The sequence below is a fragment of the Canis lupus genome, chromosome 18 (genome assembly GCF_048164855.1).
Source record: "Canis lupus baileyi chromosome 18, mCanLup2.hap1, whole genome shotgun sequence".
NCBI classification, from domain to species: domain Eukaryota; kingdom Metazoa; phylum Chordata; class Mammalia; order Carnivora; family Canidae; genus Canis; species Canis lupus.
The window spans coordinates 34,626,555-34,648,748 of NC_132855.1; the positions used below are offsets into that span (position 1 = coordinate 34,626,555).

General features: G+C 35.4%; 1 protein-coding gene across 1 annotated transcript in view; it reads left to right on the top strand.

Moving 5' to 3' along the window:
* THSD7A (thrombospondin type 1 domain containing 7A) overlaps nucleotides 1–22,194 on the top strand; it is a 423,389-nt gene that overhangs the window by 335,796 nt on the left and 65,399 nt on the right. Inside the window, exons 9-11 of the mRNA XM_072783986.1 lie at nucleotides 4,033–4,148; nucleotides 13,214–13,346; nucleotides 14,839–14,942. Of these exons, the coding sequence (XP_072640087.1) occupies nucleotides 4,033–4,148; nucleotides 13,214–13,346; nucleotides 14,839–14,942 (353 nt within the window). The remainder of the gene's footprint in view (nucleotides 1–4,032; nucleotides 4,149–13,213; nucleotides 13,347–14,838; nucleotides 14,943–22,194) is intronic.

Sequence of the window (22,194 nt, forward strand, 5' to 3'; positions counted from 1 at the left end):
AGCAAGAGAAGAGCTTGCTCTGGGCCTGTCTGGTCACTAATGACAGCATATGAAGTCCCAGCAGTGCAGGTCATCCGTGACCTCCTGTGTTCCCATAGGCTATTGAGTCCACCAATCTCGTTTAACTGGACTGTAGCCTTCTAAGATCTGCTTTTCATTTCCCCTAGAAAATACTATATCAAAATATCAAAAAATACTGAGGCCAAACTTATTACATCTTTTAATGGTTAAATGAATAAGCCATTCACTTCTAAGAGAGAGCCTTGGGATAGGATGAGTGTTATGATAAGTAGAAAAACCATCAGTTTCTCACTGTGGTTACAAATAGTGTAATAACAAGGCAAACAGTTTGCTAGAGGGGAAGACAAAGAACCAGAGAGTTGGCATATTATATATGCCCTGTAAGAAATATAAATGAAAACATGTCATGGCATAACTGAGTTAATCAATTCTTAGAGAAAATTAATAAATCAACTCCAAAAATGTATTCCTTTAAGGGGAAAAAGCCACTTTTATATTTTGAGATATAGACAACATAAATCTTTTAGAATTCAGATCTTCTTAGCCACATGAAACATGGAAAGTAAAATCAGTCAATTTTGCACTGGTAAAAAAACGGCTTCATAATTTCCAAATACGTGGCCAGGTGCTTCAGTATTATGTGTGACCCTAAGCATGCTCCTTAACTGATTCTGGCCTTAATTTTCAAAGCTTATTGAAAGGATTTAATAGTTTTTAAAAATAGTAATAGAAGCACTCAATAAATCTGAGAAAGTATTATTTTCTCTTTAAAATTTGAGAGCCTTCCTAGGGTTTCAGGGAAATGATAATAATGTACCTGATGTCTGGAACACTTCAGGGTATAAATAATAATCCCATTAGGAGTTGTTTTTACTTGGTCAGGGTTCCAGACATTAAGGTTATTTTGCCCCATACTTTATTTGATTATATAATTTGAAAGTCTGAAACATTAGAAAACATATGCCAGGAAGACTTGAATAGATTGAGAAACTATTCTACTTCCTTAATAGGTAGCCCCAAACCACTTTTTTAATAGAAATAATGTGAAAGTTGTGAACAATCTAACACAAGAAGTTAATGTGCAGTGTATTAAAATTCTCTGGCAGTAAGAGCAGGGCAGAAATGCTGAGTCCCGGGCGATTCTGCGTCTTGCTGGGACAAGCATGCAGGTAGAGATATGCCCTGCAGAGGGTTGTAACCTGACCAACCTGGCACAGGGTGGAGGGCAATTATGCTGAGCAGCTACAAGTGAGCTGACTCTGTTCCTGTTCCATGGCTAATCACGTTGCAGATATTTCTGTTGACATTTCTCTCACTTTATCCAAGTTACAAACTGTGCTAAGCAATAGATACACACATGTGTATAAACCTATGTGTGAAAAAGCCTGATGGATTAATGTCATTAGGTCATTCAATAGGAAGGGCATCCTGAAGCCCCATGTCAAACCACCACAATAATCCATTAAAAATTTGCTTTGCCCCTGCAGCCTTTATTCAATGACCTGGATACATGTATAGATTTGCTAAATTAAGTGGATTTGCTTTGCCATTAAAGTTCTGAAAAATTAAGCAAACACTGAATTCAAAAGAAGATGTTATGCCCTTATCCCTAGAAGCTAGGTCAAATGTAGTGGATGCTTTTCAGGAGGAGGCATTTGAAACAAAAATGCAAATAGAAACATTGTCTTAAACTCCTCTTAATAAAACAGATTACTGTACAATGGTAAAATCAATGTTATTGATCTTATCTATCCTCCGAGTAACAAACTTCAACTCCTATCACATCTGTTTAATTTGACCTTGAATAAGATTTGGGGGAAAATCAATTCCTTGATTTAAACCACAAACACTAAATACAAACAGTACAAAGGAGAAAAGAAACATGTTGACTGAACCAATTGCTTCGCCAAAGGAAGTCTGCATTCATTTTATTGGTTGTAATCTAGGCTGTATAATTTATCTTTGTGTGTTCATTTAATGGCTTTGGTGTTAGTAATTTTGTTCTCCACAGTTAGCCAAGTATCTTGCTGTGGATATTTCTAAACTCAAACCGAATTTTGGAGGTTGTCAATGATAACATTGTAAATTCCATTGATTTATAAAGGGCTAAAATTTGAAGAGCTTGCTATGAATCCTCTCTCATTATTAAAGTTGTTAAATTGCTTGTTTGAAAAGAAGTGCCTCCAATAATAATTACTAATCAATAATTCTTAATTCCAAAAGCATAAACAGTACTATATGTGGAGTGCTGCCATATAATGTTCCTGGCTAGGAATGCAGATTAAATTATGATTCTAGTGGATTTATAATTTCATTTGTAACAATTCATTGACTTCTGTGACTCACTTCTAAATATCTTCGTTTTCATAGCAATTAGGAAAATCCAAGATTATCCTCAATATAAACCAGGGAGATTATTTCTTTTTGAAATCCTTGAGTCCAATATATTTTTCTAATCCACTTCTGAATAAACCTTAGCATTATAGAATGAAAGAGGAAAGCATGTATCTGTATAATTGGATAGAACATGATATTTATGCATGAGATGGAACATGTAGATAAATATCTGTAATACAAGTTATTTAAAAAGTGAAGTGTCAGCAAAGTGCTATAAAGAAATTATGGAAAGGAGATTAATGATGTTCATTTTTTTCCCCCACTCATAGTTCAGTTGTGAAAACCTGATTAACTTACTTGTTAAAAGACAATTTATCCTGACCTACAGAAAATTTGGTTTCTCCCATCAGGAGTATTTTTAAATTCCATTTTCCACTAATTTGCCAACATATTCCAGCAACTAGTAATACTAGTTGTTTGGTTTATTTCTTCACTGTCTCTGACCTTCCTTGTCAGAGATTTATATAACTTCAAAAGAGAACTCCTTAGGAGTCAGAACAATAAGCTACTTTTAGTCATATGAATTATGTTATTATTTCTTTTGTGCTTAATATACATCCTCTTCTGGTGTTAATGCTAGTGGTCACTATTTGACCACTAGCAATAGTAGAATTAAATCTTAAAGATACAGAGAATAGGGAAACTTAAAAATCGCTTAAGTCAATCACAAGACAGTATACTGAAAATTCATACATTGGCTTCCTCGAGTTATCTTTTAAAAAGTGAAAACTCCTGTATAAAATAAGACATTTCAGTGTTTTGTCATTATCTTTCTCTTATGTTCCTAATAAATGTTTGCTATATCTTTGAAAATAATTAATTTTACTATAATTTGCCAAGAACACAGTGTTTTATTTTTCTTTGAAGTATTGATTGACTATTTATATTTTATTTATATTTACTCTTTTTGTTCCAAAAATATTTTAATTTATAAAATACTTAAAATCGCATAATTTAGATCACTGAAACTGGGGACAACATGGAAGAAAAAAGGAGAATAGAGACACAAAATGAAACCAGGAATAAAGTAAAAAACTGCTTATTATAATGATCTACCTATATACTTTTATTATTTTATTATTTATTGTGAAAAATATAGCTGTAAATATAGTATTTTCCTTGATCATATACTGTGTATTGAATGTAGTACATTGTAAACTTATTTTATGCTACACATCTTTTGTAAAAATAAACTGTAAAACAACCTATAAACTTTAATCAGCAATAAGCATATTTACTTATACAAAGATGCAGAATCAGTCCTTAAATTAGTAGTTTGAATTTCCACAAATTTCTTATAGAGCATGTTAGAAAATATGTATTTGTTAATAGATTCTTATAAGGGGATAAGATAGGATTGTTACATTTTGTTCTAGTAGTACATTACTATTATTAAATTTACACATCCTGCCTTGAGAAGCATTATTGAGGTCCAGTTTGGAAAAATTAATTTCGTTGAATAGTTCTTATGAAAAGTAAACAAGCTCCTGGAAGTTAAATAATACAGGTTGGTGACTGTTTAGCCATTTTAGTAATGAAAGATTTAAAGATATTAAATGACCAGGTTTTCTGGGTTACTAAAGAGGCCAAGTAATTTCCCTTTGTGTGTTCTAGGTGTCCTGAAAGCCTTAGACCTGAAACAGTGAGGCCCTGTCTGCTTCCCTGTAGAAAGGACTGTATTGTGACACCATACAGTGACTGGACATCATGCCCCAACTCATGTAAAGAAGGTATGAACTACAGAGTTCTGAAGTCTACTCACCTAGAAAACCTACTCCAGGCAGGACCTCCAACTTCTTCTGGCTGAGCAATGTTTATGATTCTTACACAGGGCTGGGTAATCCTGGTTTGTCATGCATGCCATAAAATTCTAGTTTCATTCTAGAAAATAGCACAGCTTTAAAGAACCAAATGAATGAGTTTTATGCCAAAAACTGATTTAAGACTATATGATATAGATCAAAATGAATGGATTCTAGACTTTATGCTATTAATAAGATTTCCTTTAACATTAATTCTAAAAGAATGTGTAGTGTCCCTGTATTTTGCATAAAGAATGTACAGCAATTTTATCAGTACTCATGGCTTCCAAACCTCTTACTGGCAAGAAATAGATGGTCATGGGCCCAGATTCACCATAGATTCAATTATGCAGCCCCCAAGGCTGGGAATAACGGAAAGAGAAAAATGGCCAAATTGTTCGTCTTCCAATATTTAACATGCTGTGAAGCATTTGTTTGCAAGATGAGGATTTGTTCCCAGTTTGGTTTGGTTTTGCTTTTATTACTCACAAAGACTCTTTAATATAATGGCACGCACTTTGATAACTCTTTACCCTTCAGGATGGGGTCCTTTCTCATTGCTGCTGAGAAAGATATCAATATCCTCCAGGTGACTTATGCAATACCTTAGCAAGTTTTCTCTCAGTGTCACGGGAGGCACTGTCTCCTATTTTGTTTTTTTTTTACTATTGCAGCAAATGCAGATGATGTTTCATAAATTTCTTTTATCTTTTTTATTTTATTTATGCTTCTTGACTAAAGAGATTCAATTAAGAATCAACTTCTAAGGGGGCCCGGGTGGCTCAGTTGGTTAAGTACCTGACTCTTGATTTTGGCTCAAGTCAAGATCTCAGTGCTGTGAGATTGAGCCTTGTGTCTACCCTCCACACTCAGTGCAGAGTCTGCTTGAGATTCTCTCTCTCCCTCTCCCTCTGCCCTTTCCCCCATTCACTATTTCTCTCTAAATAAATAAATAAAATCTTTAAAAAAAGAACTTCAACTTCTAGATTAACAACTATTTTAAATTGCCAAAAATTATTTAAATCCTTAAGATGCTATATGAAATCATAAATTTAATAATGGGTTGTTTTTACAGTGTGATTATCCTTTTATACAGTTAAAACATCAGTTCCTTTTTATGCTTTTTAAAAAATTTTAGGTACTCTTGAAGTATCAAATAAAATTAAACCTTTATAAAGTGAGCAAGAGTATACAATTTTGATTTTAAAATTCTTTGAGACATCTAAACTGTTTTTGCTGCAAAAAGTTACGTGTTAATATTTTCAAAACAAAGCTAATGGCATTAAATTTTATGATTAAAGCAGCATCGCTGATAATTTTTCCAGATTTTCTTTTATTTTCTTAAAAATTAACATATGATATTATTTAGTTTGGTCATAATCAGCAACAGAATTCTACTTTATCAGTCAGTATTTCTGTAGCAATTGTTACTCATCACTGCAGTAAAAAAGGTTATTACATGGAATTTATGTGCTTTCAAGTGTTATGTTTTCATACTTAATGTTCATGTTAATATGGGATAAGGCCATTTACTAATAATTCCAAAATATGTGCAGTTACATTTATAATCATATAATTAATCATCTAACACAAACTTAGCATTTTTAAGTGAAAATTTTTAAAGATTTTATTTATTTGAGAGAGAGAAACAGAGAGAGGAAGAGAAAACACAGTCAAGGGGATGGGGAGGGACAGAGGGAGAAACAGGCTCCCCAGTGAGCAGAATCTCAGGACCCTGGAATCATGACCTGAGCCAAAGACAGACACTTAACTGATTGAGCCACCCAGGCATCTCTATAATGCCCTTTAAATAAAATTTAGCAGATAGATGAAGAAATACATTATAAATACTATGTACATGATAATTAAATTAATACTTATCTATCTATATATTTATATATAAATATAATATATATACATAAATTGTTATTGGATTTCTTATTTATTGATTCCTATATATATAACTGGTACATTAATGGCCCTGTAGAGAAGACATAGTCTCTGACTTTATGGAAGCTTTTGATCTCATTTAATATATAGAATAATATAAGATTTCTAAAATGTAAAGCTCTTCAATGTAAATCAGATAATGTAAGACTATTGAATAAGCTTTAGTGGTAAAACAGAGAGAGCTCTAAGGAAGGGAAGGGGGAAAATATTGTGAGAGCAAATAGCGAAAATCTTGAAATTAAAGTGGAAGCAATCTTTGTGAAAGGGGGAACATAGGGATTCCCTGGGTGGCTCAGCGGTTTAGAGCCTGCCTTTGGTCCAACGTATGATCCTGGAGACCAGGGATCAAGTCCCATGTCAGGCTCCCTGCATGGAACCTGTTTCTACTTCTGCCAGTGTCTCTGCCTTTCTCTGTGTGTGTGTGTGTGTCTCTCAGGAATAAATAAATAAAATCTTAAAAAAAAAAGAAAAGAAAAGAAAGGGGGAACATATAAAGGAATCCCAAGAGAGGATCAAAAACATGAGGAAAACTCTTAGATGACCATGAGAAGATATGTTGTTTGAGAGGAAAATGACAGCTAGTCCACTGGAACCCAGACTGAGGGAAGAAAAATTAAGATGTGAAGTTGGAAAGAAGATTGGAGACAGGTTATGGAAGACCAAATTGAGCTTCTATATAGCAGGACACAATTTTTAGTTTTTGAACATAAATATGAGTAGTGGATTTCATGATATAATGGAATGAGTGAACTTTAAATCAGCAAATGGTTTGAACACATCCTGGCCACTTAGCAGCCAAGTAACCTTATGTAAGATATTTAAACTTGCCAAGCCTTGGTTATAACATCTATGAGTTGTTCTGTGGTACAAATGAGATATGGTAAAGTGCTCTATGCTTTGTGAACCATGGCCCAACTGACATATAACTTATTAGTTAGTTTATATTTTATATTAATTTTTATCCCATATTTTATTTTTGTATAAGTTCCTATAGGAAACAAACCACAACCTGCATATGGTCAGTGTCTAGTGAATGTTTTAATTTGACTTATTAAGCGCAATCTTTCTTAGAAGTTTGTGTATCAGTGTGAGAAAAGTATTTAGATCATGATGAAGAGAAAAAATTATTTGTAGATATGTTTATTGATAATTGTTTTTAAATGCTCATCATGTCATTAAACATTATTAAGCAATGATTCATTTTTTCTTTCTACAATGGTTTCTCAAGTAAGTATACTATACTAAGCACAATTTTAAATATAAAGGAAATAGCAGTAACAAGGAAATCAATGATCCTTGCTCTCAGGAAGCTTATAATCTGGTGGTAGGAGACAGACAAGGCATTTAATGACTGTTCAACAAGTATGAAGGATCAAGGGAAGTGTGTAGGGGTGCTGAGGAGAGAAAAGAAGATGTGACATCATTTTGGAGAATGCAAAAGCAGACAAGCTAATAACATACAGAATTTCTTGGCACCATGGAGTGCCTATTTAGTTGTATCTTTAAAAAGGGGTTGCTCCACACAATTGTCCTTGTTCCTCCAGCCGTGTTCAGCTGCCTGAGTGCAGAAAAAGTGTAACAAAAGAATTGGTTTAGATTAGAGTTGGGGCTTTCCAAGGAGAGTACAAGGTAAAAAAGAGAGGAACAGGGAATTAAGGATGTTTTCAAGGGAGTCCTTATTGTAGTAATGAAGTATGAAACCTAAGTTAGTTTGGGATGGAAGTGAGGTTATGAAGAGAATGATAGATAATGGAAAAGTAAAAAGGTAATAAGGAAAGTAGACTAGCAGTCGCAAGTGAATTTGAGGAATTTTAGTAGGATGATAACTGAAACTATTGACCTAGAAGGTTAGGAGGAGTGATGGAAAAGTAAGGAGTTTAAAGATGAACATGTACAATGAGAGTAACTAATGATAATAACATCAAGGGATGAATGAGAAAAGCTAGTAATTGATTTGAAATGGAGGGAAAGGTCATTGAAGATGAGGAGGAGCACTAATTCAGAGCCCAGCACCTTGCATGGAATAATCATGTGGTTGCCAAAGCCACCAGACTGGTGGCAGGGGTAGGAAGAGAAAGGATTACTGTGAGGGACATTGTAAAGTTGTTAATTAATGAAATGTTGGTAGCTGGCTGCTACAAGGTAAATAGCTGATGGAAAGTTGATGACAGAGGACTTGGAGACTTTTAAAGATAAACGGAGAAGAAAAGACTAAGAAATGTCTAGAATCAGCTTCCACTGGCAAAAAATATGAAGGAAATTTTCCAAGAAGAGATAGAAGATGGGTGACTGATGGAAGGATTAGAGGATGGAACAAAATGAGAAGTTGAAAATCAGGTTATGTATGTAAGGAGTGCTGTGGGTCTAGATGATGATGGAAGACATGTGGGGGTGACAAGAGGGATGGTGGCAGCGGTACTAGCTTCTTGAAAGTGACAGACAGCTGAGATATATAATGAGTTTAGTTGGGCTGATCTTGTGAAGGGTTTAAATAACCTCTGCGAATTAAAATGCACAGTGCTATTAGGATACTGTTCTCCCCTGGAGCTTCTGGGTGGTGGTGGCCAAAGAGTGCAAGAATGCCAGCACAGAAATCTACTGTCCTGTGACAAGAAGCTCTCTGAGAGATAGGGCTGTGTTTGGTCGTCTCAGCAGGAACAGGAGATCAGCCCTGCTTGTTCTATTTGGAGGTTCTCTACTGAGTCCTATATAACAAGAGGTTTTTAGAAACCCTAAACCTAGGCACTCAGACTTAAAAAGAATAACTCTAATTGTCTATTGAGGAAATAAAGCCTAGGGGATGGCAGAGAGGGTTGCTGTTGGACAACAGTGCCAAGATGCTTTGTGTGTCTGGATAAGCCTTTTCTGTATTTGCCTGTAGACTGCTATAACTGATAATAACGATACAATGGTGTAATAGAAAACTAGCCTATTGTTGTAAGGACAAAAAAAGCAATGATATATGGGATTAGGGTTTTTTTTTCCCATCATTTGGTATGAAATGGGAATAGTCCAAACTTCATTGAAATAACACTGACTTCCACATACAATTAAAAATAGTAAATGGAGTTCTATGTCCAAGGATAGATAATAGCAACAGAAAATTAATTCAAGGATAGAGTGTTTTTTTTTTAATTCTGCAGGTAAAGTCTAAATTGTATTAGAATTTTAAATTTATGAAAATGTGGAGCCACCCTTCCTTCAAAAATCACTTTAAATAGGTAATATTGAAAAAAAAAAGAGGTAATATTGCAAAAAAATGGAATAGAATAGCTTAGCATTCCAGGACGAACAAAAGGAATTATTTGAAATGTTATTCAGAGAGGTCTCAAGATATGTCTTGAAAAATCAATGCCAATGAAGATCAGTTGAGTAGAGAGTAGTTTTAATCCTCAAACCAATGCACTTGTTAACTTTTTCCAAGTTTTTATAAATTTTTACACAAGACTTTTATGAGAACTAGTAAGCATTTATGCATATAAATTATTTATAACTATAATTTTAAAAATGTCAATACTTTTGATTAAATAATACATTTCACTATTCACATTTTGTTCACTCCTTTTTTCTAACTGCATTTATTGACTTGAGAGCTAGAACAGATATTGCAGAGATATCTATTCTGCCTTGATGCCCTGAAGCAGTATGACATTAGGATTACCCCGAAAGATGTGAAAACTACCTTTACATTTTGCTTCTTACATGAAACATTTCCCTTTCAATTTCTTAGCTCAATGTTACTCCAGCCTGCCATCCATCCCTCCCATCTAGCTTAACAAATCTTAGTTTTTCCTGCCCTTTACATCTTCCCATCAAGTAAATTCCCCAGTGAAATTTATCTTGAATGTCTTCAAATAATCTGTAAAATGCCATAACTACCTGAGAGATTGCATGCCTTCTGAGTCTGTGTGCCTCATTATCACATGACTGTTTTCTGAATATATAATCCTTTTTTTTTCTATTTCCAGCCTAAATAGATACTTTCAAATATAAACAGGAATATTTCTTTATTTTCCCCATGTTTATTATTTCCAGGGAACAGAACGATCCCTTATCTTGTATTAATCCTCAGTGCACAAATTTTGTACCCATGTGCTTCCTACTATAAGAAAGTAGATAAAAAGACATAGAAGATACTATCTTCTCAGTTGAGAAGTGAGATAAATGTGTTTGTTCATCCAGCAAATATTTGTTAAATCCTTACCATGTGTGACTGGTATCCTAGGCACTAAAACACAAAGATAAATGGAAACTATACATGTCTGTCAACCAAATACAATAAACTAGGTGCATATGCATACAGGAAGCCATGAAGGTTATAAAATTCCAAGTTTGCCAGCTCAAGTTATTAGTGAGAAACCTTCCACTTTTCTTTTCAAATGTATGCCGTAGCTCTCCCTTTGTCTGCATTCTGATCTGAGGGCCCTATAACCTGGCTCAGCTCCGCAGTGCTATTTCTTTGAACATACAAGTAATTTCCTAACTGAGATCTGGGAGTCACTGAAACTCCCAGTGGATACGAACATGGGTATCCTGACACTTGCTGTGTAACTCCATTAGACTTCCTCTGTAGGTGTTAGGGTTTTAGAATGTCCTGCTTTCATCAGCTCACACTCTCTGTTTTGCGAGCTGCACAAGGTTAAGGTATTTGAACTTTTTAAAGAATAAACGGATTGCTACTGTGGAATCAATTATGGAAGAGAAAAGGGTTATTGTAGTCTTGTATATAAAACACAAGCTTGTGGACATTGTGATGAAAGGCACTAGAATGTTTTAGAGCTGTACCTGAGGTGAAATTTTTACTTTCGAGTCAAAAAATGAAGTGCGATTGAAACACTACATGCTGCCTCTCAAATCTGAACAGTGCTGCCCGTGTCCCATGTGATATCCAGATAGTTAGTGACCAGGAGCTTCGGTGTATAAAGTGCCACTGATGCTGAGCTCATGGTCTCCACCAGGCTCCAGATCCTTGAGTCTCAATTCCATGTCTGTTGTCTACCTGCAGGTAGAGAAGGGGTTGAGAGTTACTGACTCTGAGAATCTTGATCATTCCAGAAACAAAGGCCTGCTCCTCCATGTTCTTTGTCTCTTTTCCCTGTTAAACAGACGCACACCTCCTTCCTTCTCCCAATGCCAAACAGATGATTAGAATGGTTATTTAGCTCATATACTCTTTTAAAAGGATGAAAGACGGATCATAATATTAAAAAAGAAAAATAATAGAAAGTATAAAAGAAGGATGAAATCAAGTAGTAAATGGAATTGGGGAGAGGAAGGGAAAAATTATCCTATCAAGTCAAAGTTAAGGTAAGCTCCTGCACTTGAGAAGAAAATTAGCCCTGAGATTCTAAAGAACGAAGCAAAAAATAGAAACCTGTAAGAGTTTTAACAGACTGTCAAGGGAAACAAAATTTTCCTTGTTCTCAATTATTAGAGGAATTTGTCACCTGGATCTTAAAATAGGGGCCATTGGACAACATAATGATGGAAGCAGCATTAGCAATTTTATTAAAAGTCCCATTGCATTTCTTACATCTTTCCTAGATAAATGATATTTAATATGTAAAAGTTGCAGCTGGCATTCAAACTGCTATTTTACCTGTAGTATTCTAATTATTCACTGAAATTGTTAACATAATCACTAATGGGAATAATGGTAAAAAGTTGCATGTGGACCCTAGAATCTTAAATTGAGATAAGATATACAAGGTCATCTATTCCAATAGATCTCAAACGTGGCTGTTCATTCACAATTCCCTGGCAAGCTTTGTAAAAATCAGATTCCCAAATCCAGCTCCCAAAGATTCTGACCGATTTGTTTTTATTTTCAGTTTTTAAAGGAAATTCTTCTACATAGTCAGACATTTGGGAATCCTTAATCTGATTTATGTGGAAATCTTCAGTTCACTTTGCTGGGAATCACTTGCCCAGACCATGTTGAGGGATGCCCCGACTTCATGAGGAAAGATATCCCTTATTAGGAAGTTTTAATTGTCAAATCACATTTTTCTACTGACACAATAACATTAAGAAAATTTCATTTAATTTTTTATTAAACATCCATTGTTAAGGACTGCTAACCCTTCTAAATTTTTCTTCTCCTGTCTCTGCATATCAAATATTTAATGATCTTGCAGAAAATGTAAATGCATTAAGGGAACTCTATTAAAATAATTCTTTAGGGAATTCTAATGTAATTAAAATTGTGTCATGTGGTCATTTGTCCTTAAAGGGTATATATTATAAATTGAAATATCTTTTATTAAAGTTGGCAAGTCTTATACATTGTCTCAAGTACTAAAATATTTAGACATCTTTATATGAGTAATACTGTCAAGTGGATATCTTCATTGAAGGTAAATCTTAATTATTTCCATTGTTTTTTAAAAAAATAATTTGGAGTTATTTATTTACAGTAATTGCTACTATGAATGCTTCTGTAAAAATTCTGCCTCTAAGAAGCCACTTTTGTTTCACTACTTACGGCCCTGATGTTTAGAATGTGACCTGAATTGAAGATCTTAGACTGTTTAACATGAATAATAAATGACTAGAATAATTTATGAGGTATGCATTTCAAATTAAGTGAATAACAAAGAAATAAAATTTCACATTAAAACATTGAATATAGTCTCCTAAGAAAGATTCATTAGAACTGTATGAGTCCCATGTGGTAAATAGGACTATGTGAAATGGCATAAAAATAAACCTAAGGTAAAGGAAAATAAATTAATTAGATCTGTCATATTTCTCCAGGGGAAAGAAATATACAAAGGAGCAATTACTTTGTAGCTGCACATTAGGAAGGCTAGTTGACTATGGAACTATTTTCTCTGTTCTTCACATTTTTGAATATAAATTGATTAGGTTCTCGGTATAAGGGTCTGGAGAATTTCGAAAGTGATTAGACTAGATGAGGCCCCTAATTCAGGGATGTCAAAGCACAGGTAGCTGGAAGCAATGTCATTTCTTCACGCCGGCTGGTATTTGAAGATTGTTTTAGCAGTGCAGAGTACAGCAGTTAAAACGCTGCCTCATTCCAGGGGACTCCGGAGTCAGAAAGCAGTCTCGGCACCGGGTCATCATTCAGCAGCCGGCCAACGGGGGCAGGGACTGCACGGACCCGCTCTACGAAGAGAAAGTCTGTGAGGCCCCTCAAGTGTGCCAAAGCTACAGGTAATGGAGTTAAAGAAAAATCACTGTAAGCCACGCACTGAGCAAATACTTCAAGACCATTTTCTTTCCGATGATGAGAAAAGAAAGCCAATGACTGTCCCGCAGGCTCAGCAGAGTTTGCAACTGTTTATGGCTGGATGTGCCAATTCTTGCCTCTTTAGGGGAGCTGTTCTGCTACCGAAATTATCTCCAGGGAGACAAATACTTGTGTAAATTTCCAGACTGTATCACTAGCTCCGGGGATTCGGGGAAACGTCTTATGTTGATTTTAAACTATAAGAAATTCAAAGAAGTAGTTAGCAATTATGAAACATATAAGCAATTCTTTTTCTGGGAGAGGAGTAGCCTAAGCCTTCCTCCCCTGGCTCTAAAGAGCACCTGTTCCTCATAAACGCTGGCATTCTGGTTCACAAAATGACATCTTTATTTCACTGATGCTAGTAAAATGTCTGTCCTGTTCATTTGTGGCCACGTCAAGGAAAATTCAGGTTATTCAGGCTCTACATCATCATCTTGATAATTATTAGGGAAATTTTTCCTTGTGACTATTAAAAGAAAGCACCTAATCGAAACTTGATGTGGTATATAATTGCCATCTGATGACAGATGACATATTATGGCAGTAACTGATGGTATGTGTGATCACAAAATACGATGAATCTGATGGTAAATTTGCCATCTTAATTTCTCTGTATTTAATTCTGATATGACAAACAGTATAATCGCATGTTTACCCTGAACAATGACAACTATCAGCCCCAAGCTAATTTATTTGGGAGATTTGTTTTTGTAAAATGTGTTGTAATTGCGATTTCTGAGTTACCCCTACACTGCTAACCAAAAGATACCATTCAGAAGGCTCATGACATGAATAGTTTCACAACTCTAATATAAAGTAAACAGGGCAGCTCCGGTGGCTCAGCGGTTTAGTGCTGCCTTTGGCCCAAGGCATGATCCTGGAGACCCAGGATTGAATCCCACGTCGGGCTCCCTGCATGGAGGCTGCTTCTCCCTCTGCCTGTGTCTCTGCCTCTGTGTGTGTGTGTGTATGTGTGTGTCTCTCATTAAATAAATAAAATCTTTTTTTAAAAAAAGAATATAAAGTAAACATACCTTATTTAAATGGGATGCATCACTTCTAGTACTATCTGCTACATCTGATGGCAGTCCTAATCCAAGAAAAATGTAACAAGTATCAACTATACTTCAGGTTTTTTTTTTTTTTAAGGCTAAATGCAGCTATAGATTTCATTTCTGTAGAAGTTGACAGTGATGAACTCTTGTCTCCACAGCCATAGAAAGTACTTGTATATTTAATGTTGCTTTTGACAATGTCTTGATAGAGGTCTAAATTACATTTAGATAGAACTAAGCATTGTGAAATAAATTCCCATTTGCTGTGCTCAAAGTCATGTTTCCATGCCACCGTATCTCTGTGATTTGCCTGGTATTTTTGCTTCCTCTCTATGAAACTTCTGTTCTTTTCTTGCAGGTGGAAGACCCACAAATGGCGCAGGTGCCAGTTGGTCCCTTGGAGTGTGCGACAGGACAGCCCTGGAGCACAGGAAGGCTGCGGACCCGGACGCCAGGCAAGAGGTGGGAGGCTCCCTTACACCCCTGATTTGCTTTACATTTACATTTACATTCTTCACTCACTTAACCACCAGCCTGATGAGTTTGTCACTTCGATGACATGCTTAGCAAACAGAGCAGCAGATATCTGTCTGCTACCACTCTTTCTACCTAACATGGCAACATGGAAGCTCATCCTTTTCAATCCTTTGTTCTTTGACAGGAGCCTATAAATACTGTGGTTGAATTTTTCCTTCATTCATATTTAGAAGTGAATCAAAGCAAGCTCTTTGAGAACCTTATGACTATATTGTACCCTGCAGCTTGTTTGGGATTTTTGGGTTACTTTTTGGATTGTGCTATTCCATTACAGTTTGCTTGCCACCCTAACAGTCAATAAGATCCTTATATCCTTGCCCATGTGAACTATATATGTATGTGCATATAATGTACCATAACTGGTTAACTTTCTGGAAATTCTCAGCAATAGTATCCCTAGTGTTGTCATGGCTATGCCCAATTTTGTTCATATTCAGTGCTGATTTTTAAATGGCAGATTTATTTACTCAAAACCTGCCATATGTGGACTGCAATCTGTCTGCTCGACTAGATAACATGGAATCTTGCAAAAATGAGTGATGGAAACGTTTCCAACATTTACTGAGTAGTATGGTTATTTACTAGATATTGTGGATAATACATTCCAAGATTTGGAACAGGTTGTTTATACTTGTAACAAGTTCAGCCTTTAGAGAACATGATTGTTTTTACTTATATTGACTTTTAACATGTAGTTCCTGCTACATACTTAAAGTAGCTGAATACATAATTAAATACACAGCCTTTTTTTTAATGCATAAAAATGCATTTTGCCCCCTCATTTAGTAGCTATGTATATGATGATGATGCAAAAGTCTAAACACAGAATTCCAGTTTTTGTTTATTTTGATTCTTGACAGTGAAAAGGTTGCTTTCTTAATTTGAGAAAAATCTATGTTTTTGTAAAAATCTATTTTTATCTTATCCTTTTAGAGATCGTTATTTGAAACCTAAAATTTAGTTTATAAATAATATTAACTACCTAGTTGTTTTTAGAATTTTGTTTCATATGGTTAATTTTCCTTATTTATCCTTCATAAGCTATGGCTAAAACATAACTATCTCTTACAGTTAGAGAGACTTAGGTGTTTAGAATTGAAAATCATTTCAAACCATTCATTGAGAAGTTGAGTAATACAAGAACTTCTTATTCTACCTTGCTCATTCCTCCTGAGTCAAGCATATGGTTGCATACAATTCAGGCCCCACATAGAGTTTCTAATGAAACAGACTTGAAATTGAGAATCAGGAAACGTGGGTTTTAGTCTAGTTCTTTCACTAACACAGGGTGAGGCTTGCTCATCCCTTCAGCTTCCTGGGTCTCAGTTAATTTAAATGAAAAAAAAAAAAAAAAGAGGGCTGGGCCAAATGATCTTTCAGGATTTTTCCAATTTTTGTATTCTATAATCTATGCACAGATAATACCCAGGGGACAAAGTGTGAAAATAAAGTTAGGTAAAACAAATGAAAGCCGTATTTTTATCAAATAGCATGGGAGGAAAAGCAGCACAAGTGTGAAACAGCTTCAGTTCCAAATTATTCCTTAACCACTGCACAACTGTGGTTCATTCATTTCCTCCCTCAGAGGCTGAGAACATAATGATCCCCACAGTGCTTTGTACATATTAAGTCTATCTTCAATGTTAATTCCTTCCCCCCTTCCTGTTAGATCATGGCCCCAGGGAATGTGCACAGAGGTCATAGTAGGCATAAAAGCAATAATATTAACATGGCCCTTTGGTTTTTGATGCATAATCTGCATAAAAACTGTTCTTTCTGTGATTACTGGCAATCATCTCATTTCCAAATCTAAAAACCTCTATTCATGCCTCCTCCTGGGTGTCTGCTTCCTAGTATCTAATACTGTGACCCACTCCCAGCAGGAAAAGGGGAGCTTCCTCTAGCTTCCTCAATGCTACTTTCTCCTGCCTTTCTGATTGTTCCATTCTTGGTTTCCTGTTACTGATACTTCTTCCTCTGCCTGTACTTAAATAATTTCTAATCTTGGCATACTTGTGAGACCACTTACATTATCTTGACAATCTTTTCTATTTTCCAGATCTCTGAAAGAGGAGGTCGCATTATAACAAATTATTTCTGCATAAATATATCAGAAGAACCCCTTTAATTTCCATCAGAAGACCCTTTAATTTCCATATGAAGATAGCCTTTTGCTTTGTTGCCTTGGTAGATTAAAGATTCTTTTCCTTAGAGCCTGTATTCCTACAGAAACATAAAATGAGGAAAATTAAGAATATAGAAATAGCTTTTGCTATTGGCAAAAAGCAGAAGTTTCTTCCCTTGAGGGTCATAGCTCTTTTCAGAACTCTGCATGATAGAGTCAGATTCTTACTATTTTCATCTTTATTCCTATCTGATCAGACTAAAATGCCAACTGGTACTGTTTTTCTGGTGATTAAAATAATTGTATGGTAAGTATTACCATCAATCAGCAAAGACTATAGAGAATCTACCCTCTGTCCTCTCCTATACATCAGACTTTCTAGTTCTAGTCACTCACTTGACTGCGACTGACTTTAGAAGACAGTGTAGAAAGCCATGAATGTCAGGAAAAGATGCATATGTTCAAGCCAGGGTGCCTTCGTTTGGTTAGGAAAATGAGATCACTGGTAACATCACCCAATAAGTAGGAGTTAAAGACTGAAATTGATCCATTGCAAAAGCAACCATTTGAAGCTAAAGCACTTAAGAAAGACCGAAAGGATAGGCTGGACTTAACTTCTACCATAACATTAGAATAAGTAGAAAGGAGGGAAAAAAAGATCAATTATGTAAGCTAAGTATTTGGAGAAAGAAAAACAAAAACATTAAAAGTATTCACAGAAAATTGGTAGGTCAAAGCTCCAAAAATGTGAGCTAGAGCCTGGGGTGATTTTGTAAAAGGCTATAAATGTCAGGACCAGTATTTTAGGCCTCGTTCAATAAGTGGTAGGAGCAAGGACCTGATGAAAGTACTGTTTTATCTGTCAGCATGTAGAGAATAAACTAGGAAGATAAGACGTGTGAATCTGGATGCCAGCTAGCACAGGGTTATAGCAATGTGAGGCTGAGTAATAGGGGCTCAGACTGGAACTACAGTAGTGGGAATTGGCAAAAATGAGTGAATTTTTAACATACAAGTAGAGGAAAATAACATCAAGACTTAGTGGCAAACTATAGATGATGAGATTGAAATAAGTGAGTCAAAGATGATCATATGGTTCTTGACTCTAATATGTTCTTGAGAATAGTTGTAATATTGGTGAAAATTCTTAGGTCTGAAAGAACTAATTTTAGAAATTATATTTTATAGATTGTACATAAGAGATGATGGCAGGAGAGCAAACTGGAAATATCTAAGTATGCATTGAAATGTAGAAATGTCACTATAGAGAAAGCTTCGGACAGCAGATAGAAATTTGGGTAGCATTTCCATAAAAGGATTTAATGAAGCCATAGGAGAAGCTAAGATCTCTACAATATATGGTGCGTAGGAGAAAAGGTGGTTATTGTATTTTCCCATTAATAGGTCTCTTTTTTCTATAACCAGTATGCATTTGTATACTCTTTAAGCATTTTTTTTTTTTTTTTTTTTTACATAGAGAATTTTAATGGTATCAGCTTTAAATTACTATTTTCTTGCTTAGGTTGGAAATGACATGCTATGAACTAAAATATGAGATTGCTAACTTTATCAGTCTATGATTCTAAAAATAAAAGTGAAAAAGAAAATAAATAAAGATAAAAGTGTTTATCACATGGTTTGTATCAAACTATTGATCTAGATCAGCTGACAGCTAACAGAGTAGCCTGTGTACCCAATCTAACCCACAGCCTGAGCATTTTTTGTCTTTGTTGTTGTTGCTGTGTTTTTTTTGTTTGTTTGTTTTGTTTTGTTTTTTTCATCTAAAGGTTGATTGGAACACAGCTGTACCAATTTCTTTACCTATGGCCTAAGGCTGTCTCCAAGATAATGAGGCATATGACTCAGAGCCAAAAATATTTACTATCTATCTAGCCCTTTACAGAAAAAGGTTGCTGACCTCTGATCTAAACTCAAGCCAGGTAATCAATGATAGAGTCACAACTTCTGAATAGTCATTACTCAGTAGGATCAGAGAACCCCTGAAGTTTATCTGATCACTTGGGAAGAAGTTTTTCCATTCATCCTTAAAGGAACTACTTTAGGGGCACCTGAGTGTCTCAGTGGTTGAGTGCCTGCCTTCAACTCAGGTCATGATCCCGGGGCCCGGGGATCAAGTCCCATGTCGGGCTCCCTACAGGGAGCCTGCTTCTCCTTCTGCCTATGTCTCTGCCTCTCTCTGTGTGTCTCTCATGAATAAATAAATAAAATCTTTAAAAAAAAATAAAGGAACTACTTAAGTTATAAGAGCAGTGGACTTTAAACACTGTCACAGTAGTAAAATGCACACATTTAGAATGAAATTGCAGCATTCTTTGGTGGGGGGATGAGAAATAAAACTTTGACTGTAAAACTTTATTAGTAAATTTTTTTTTTAAAGAATAAAAGGTAAAACCAGATAATATATAGGATCTGGAAGACACGTGATAAGACCTCATAATTCCCCTGTCTAGAAGCTGATAAATCATATCCAAGACATTAAGAGTTAATTTACTAGGTATGAATAGAATGGAAAGAATGTGTGTGTCTTATATAGTATGCACGACTCAGCAGCAGACTTACAGGGTCACCTATTATTTTGGTCAGATTTTCTCAAATGACTTGAACTTTGCACAGTAGAAGAAACTCTGAATTCTCTTTTACTAGCTTACTAGCCAACCGTCCTAGGTCTCCTCTTTTCCAGTCACCTACACCTATTTTTACCAACCGTTAACAACAAAGTGGCTGTTATGGGCAGACTTTCATTTTTGCTATTAGTAGCATAATTGTTCTAATTGTAGGAATTATCTGTGTGGATACCCTGGAAAGGATTTGGGAAGCAATTATGTTCCCAGAGTCTCTTTAACAAGTGATTATAACTGCTTACCATTCCAGCATGGACACTCACTCTAAAGCAAATTAGTGAGAATCAGCCTTACTCAAACATGAGTTAGAATGACACAGATGGGAGAATATAGGAAGATTCTACTCCAGTCAAGTAAATGCAGTCTTGACCAAGTCTACCTTCTCTGTATTTCAGAACTATGTGAAAATGCTTTCAGAACTATTATATCAGAACTTAAAGTGCTTTGAGAGAAAATTGATATGCTCTGAAAATTGAAACATGTTTATTTATGATCCAATCCCATTACATTTTAAAGGAAAAATGAAATAATGGTGAAGGGAAATTTTGTATCGAGCATTCCCAGAATCACATAATTTTTGCCCAATCTTCTCTAAATTGAATTAGCTACTCTGCTATAAACAGGATATTTTCCTTAAGTTTATCAAGTGTATCTATAAAAACATTAGAAATCCTCTATAAAATAAGTGCTTAAAACTTTGTGTTGATAACTCTATCAGTCTCCTTAGGCTCCTATAATAAAACACTATAGACTAGGTGTTTAAGCATAGGAATTTATATCTCACAGTCTGGAGGCTGGAAAATCCAAATCATGCTGCTGGCCAATTCCAGTTCTGGTAAGATCTCTCTTTCTAACTTGCGGATGGTTGTTTTCTTGCTATGTCTTCACATGGTGGAGAGAAGAAGAGAGCAAGCTAGCTCTCTGGTCTCTCCTTCCAAGGGCACTAACCTCATCATAAGGACCCCATCCTCATGACTTCCTCTATGCCCATTCACTTCCCAAACACTACATCTCCAAATTCTATCATATTGGAGAATTCAACATATGAATTTCCAGGGACACAGTCCATAGCAATAATGAAGGACCAGTGTCTTAAAATAAAATTCCTATTCCACTGTACACAGCCATTGATACTAGCTCTCTCAGAAAGCTATAAAAACAGGTTAACACCAGTCCCTAAAAGCCAGTTCAAACTTCCTGAATATCATTCAGTACTATTCATTCTTGCATAAAACAAATATTTATTGAATACATGCCACATGTTGCCTGTTGCCTACATGGTAGTGGGCCCAGACTGTTGAGAGAATAAAAAGTATGTAATAAATAGTTTTCACTTATTTCCTATAGCAGGTAATATACTATGAGTATACATGATCCAGGTTTTAAGCATATTAGTAATACATTGGTAATGTATTTACACAATAACCACTAGAGACTTCAGAAAAGATAAAAAGAAGTAACCACAGATAAGGCATAGTGACAGAGGAAATGACTTTTAAATCTAAGATAACAAAAACAAAAAGGCACAAAATAAAATCTTTATGCATGGGGAACAGTGCATTGAGTAGTTTGCCTTTCACTCCATATGAGTGAGTTGGAAGCAAAGGGCTGCTCTGAGGAGGATTTGAATACTGGGGTGGGAGTGGGCACTAGGAGAGGCAGAGAGGGAGAAGGAGTACTGTTCTGATAGGAAATTAGACATAGGGAGGGGCTTGAGCCAGATTTTCACTATTAAGAATGGTACGGTCCAAGAAATTTTATGTAATGGTATAAGAAAAGAAGAGGGACGCCTGGGTGGCTCAGTGGTTTAGCACCTGCCTTTGGCCCAGGGCGTGATCCTGGAGTCCTGGGATCAAGTCCCACATTGGGCTCTCTGCATGGAGCCTGCTTCTCCCTCTGCCTGTGTCTGCCTCTCTCTCTCTCTCTTTCTCCCTCTCTCTCATAAATAAATAAATAAATAAATAAATAAATAAATAAATAAATAAATAAATAAATAAATAAATCTTTAAGAAAAGAAGAAAAGGAAAGAAAGGAAGGAAGGAGAAAGACCTATTTTAAAGAAGGATTTGACCAGATTTGGCAACTTTAAAACTGAAATCATTCTTAAATGTTATTGGGAAATTTTAGAGGGCCTTTCAAATAGGCATCTTCCCTATAATATTGTCAATAAGATAAATGAAAATAACATAAAATTATGTTCACATTCCATTTAATTTGTGAGTGAAGAGACAGCTTATATTTGCTTCATACTATTTGAGTCACTTGTATATAAACTTGTAATAGAACGCTAACTTCTACTGTCTTTTCTCTCTACTCACATGTCTACAGTGTGGATGGCATTTAGAAAGCTAACTTATGGCATATAAGTCAGTGACTGTATCATCAAAACCTAGCCATAATAGCTATAGCT